The following is a 2,793-nucleotide window of genomic DNA, read 5'->3' on the forward strand; positions in this document are numbered from 1 at the left end:
ATAAAATGACTGAAAATCCCAGTGCAACAAATAAAACTGCATTTTATGCTCTACTAGCTAAATATAATGCCAGACCTTCCCAAGGAGGGGAGGAATGGGCTAACAATAACTGGTTTAATTTAGAAAATGTGATTGATGGAATATGTTCTTTGCAACATGAAACAAAATTAAAACTAGGCAAAAATAAAACTATACTCTGCTCAGTTTTGGGAGCTTGTCTTACAGTACCTATAGAAACTCGCTTTAGCTGAGGAAGTGAGGAAAGCACAATTATAGACTGTCTACAAAACCTAGTTCAAATTTTGCAAAAACAATTAGATGAAGAAAGGAATGAGAACCATTTGCTACGAACTGCTCTAAGAGAAGATCGTGCCAAAAATTCAAAGCATATTGACTCACCAAAAGAAACACAGGAGAAGGAAACTCTTCACATTAATCAAATATATCCTCAAAAAGAGCTAACTTTGATGAAAGATTATGGGAAACACTGCTGCCCTAGATTGAGACATGTGATTAAAACAGAATACAATTATATCAATGATGAGGATTATGACCCACACATAACTACTAAAGAAATCCCGTACACTGCAACTGAATTGGCTAAGTGGAAAAAAGAGTACAGGCGACTCCCCCATGAGTCTGAGACAGAATACGTATTTCGAGTGTCTCTTACTGGGGAAGACCAGATTAAATTAACAGAAAAGGAAGCGGGAGGGTATTGGGGACATGGGGTTTTCTTAAAAACGGGAGACAGATTTTACCCATGGTCCCTAACCCAGTGCACAGCTTATTGGGCCGAGGGGCTTAACCCCTTGGAAAGGGGAGACCCTGTCACTTTAGTTGGTACCCCCAACCAACTTTTGGAAAACATTCACAAAGCTGCCTGCTTGCAAATGATACATGAAAGAAAGTTAAATACTAGCTATGAATCACCTATGCAATTGCCTGTAATGCCTGAAATCATGACCCCTTTAATTTGTGGTCTCCCAGAATCACTTAAATCTACAGCAATTCTTCTTCAAAAAACTGTCACAGCTGTGACACCTGTAGATAGACTAGATAGAGTCCTTGGGAACTCGGGCGACCGATCTGGTTCCACTGACTCTTTCTCTCCCTATGTAACTACTTCTCAACAGCCCCCAGGTTCTCCTGCCAGTAGCCGTAAAATTTGGACATGGAGTGAAGTTGCAGAAGAGCTACTGAATTATAGCAGGAAATATGGACCTATAAATGTCTCAGAGGAAAAATTAGAGAAAACAAAGGGTGTTAGACACATTGCTTCTCCTAACGATAAACCAGAAAAGGGTAAACAGGTCTTTAGCCGCCAGTATTGGTGGTCGTTAGGGGAAAAGAAAGAAATTCCTAAAGATGTGATGGATGGCTGTCTTGGTTTGAAAGACAGGTATGGTCTAAGGAAAGGCAGGAGCCCCTTTTCTGCGATGCAGAGTGCAACCCCCCTCCCTTTTAATTATTTTAGGTCCAATTCAGACACCTTCAGGCAGGAGATATGGGGATGAGAATAACAGTTCTTTACTGGTATTTAACAAAGCAGAAAAAAACAACAACAGCTATAAAAATTGGCAACAGAAACAGTCTAGCTCCGCTCCAGTCCCTTCTGGCCGCAGGCCGTCTCCCTGTGCTGTTACCGGTGCTGTGGGGGCAGGGCAGGTCCCGCGCAGTTGAAGAGGGCTGGGTGATGGCGGCCGCGGCCCAGGGGTGAGACGGGATGGGGAAAATTACTCCCCCCTCACGGTGTCGGTCGTGGTGCTCAGCAGAGTGTCCGGAGGTAGTAGGGTGAGCTGGGAGAGCAGCAGAGCGATGTCCAAAGGCAGGGAGCGTGGATCTCAGCGCTGGGATGGCAGGGGAAGATGCCAGAGCAGAGCCCAGGTTGTCTTCCCACTCCAGGAGCCAAGCGAGAGAGCCAGCCCAGCTCCAGACCCCCCTATCCCACCTTTCCTTTTCCGGTTCCCCCCCCTCCCCCTCCAGCCACCCCCCTACGAGAGAACATTATCTGTCGTTTTAAGGTGTAGCCACAATTACTTAGCATAACAATGGGAGAAATTCCACAGAAAGAAAAGCGAAGCATTCAACCCCCAACAATGGCTTACCACTTGACTGGCTGATAAAAATAGTTTTGAATTGGCATTGTCCCAAGTCTATTGTACCAAACTCCCCTACTGTACAGCCTAGCCCACCCCCCTTCCCCCCTCCACAGGTTCTGGGCAGTGAATCAAAGCAATCTCCTCCACAGGTTCTAGGAGTTGAGCCAAAGCAATCTCTACCTCAACTTCTGGGAGTGGAGCCAAAACAACTTCAGAGGCAGGGAAACTAAAGTCTCTGCCTCTCATGGGTGGGCAGAGGGACAGAGGTAATTGGTTAATTTTAAGGGCGTTCACCAGAAATCCTAAAACTGGGGATTTACTGATAACAGCAATAGTTGGTCCTAAACAGTCACTTATTACATTTGTGGTTGACACTGGAGCCCAAATTTCTGCATTAACAAGAAAAGCTGCCCAGAAATGTGGAATTGTTCCAATAAGGAAACAATGCTGTGTTCTTAATGCCTTAGGAACCACAGAAGCTATGGATATATCTCTTGAAAAAATTTTACTGCCTGGAAAGGAAAAATTATTACTTATTAAAATAGTAATTGGAGATATTCCAAATGATTTATTAAGAATGGATGTCCTTGCTGGGAGGCAGTGGGAAGACGAAGAGGGCTGCCTTTGGTCTTTTGGGAAGCCACGTGTTAATATTAGTCTGCTCCAAGCCGCACCTTTTCTACTGTTCAGC

The 2,793-nt window shown here is 44.6% G+C and overlaps 1 protein-coding gene across 1 annotated transcript; it reads left to right on the plus strand.

Moving 5' to 3' along the window:
* The first annotated feature begins 367 nt into the window (after positions 1 to 367).
* Positions 368 to 2,229, plus strand: LOC148220187 (uncharacterized). Its single transcript, XM_088155794.1, has 3 exons — positions 368 to 1,092; positions 1,144 to 1,305; positions 2,216 to 2,229. The coding sequence occupies exons 1-3, from the start codon at positions 468 to 470 to the stop codon at positions 2,227 to 2,229; spliced, it is 801 nt and encodes a 266-aa protein (XP_088011920.1). The 5' UTR covers positions 368 to 467.
* Positions 2,230 to 2,793: the final 564 nt, after the last annotated feature.

The sequence above is a fragment of the Sturnus vulgaris genome, chromosome W, assembly GCF_052056855.1.
Source record: "Sturnus vulgaris isolate bStuVul1 chromosome W, bStuVul1.hap1, whole genome shotgun sequence".
Classification (NCBI taxonomy): domain Eukaryota; kingdom Metazoa; phylum Chordata; class Aves; order Passeriformes; family Sturnidae; genus Sturnus; species Sturnus vulgaris.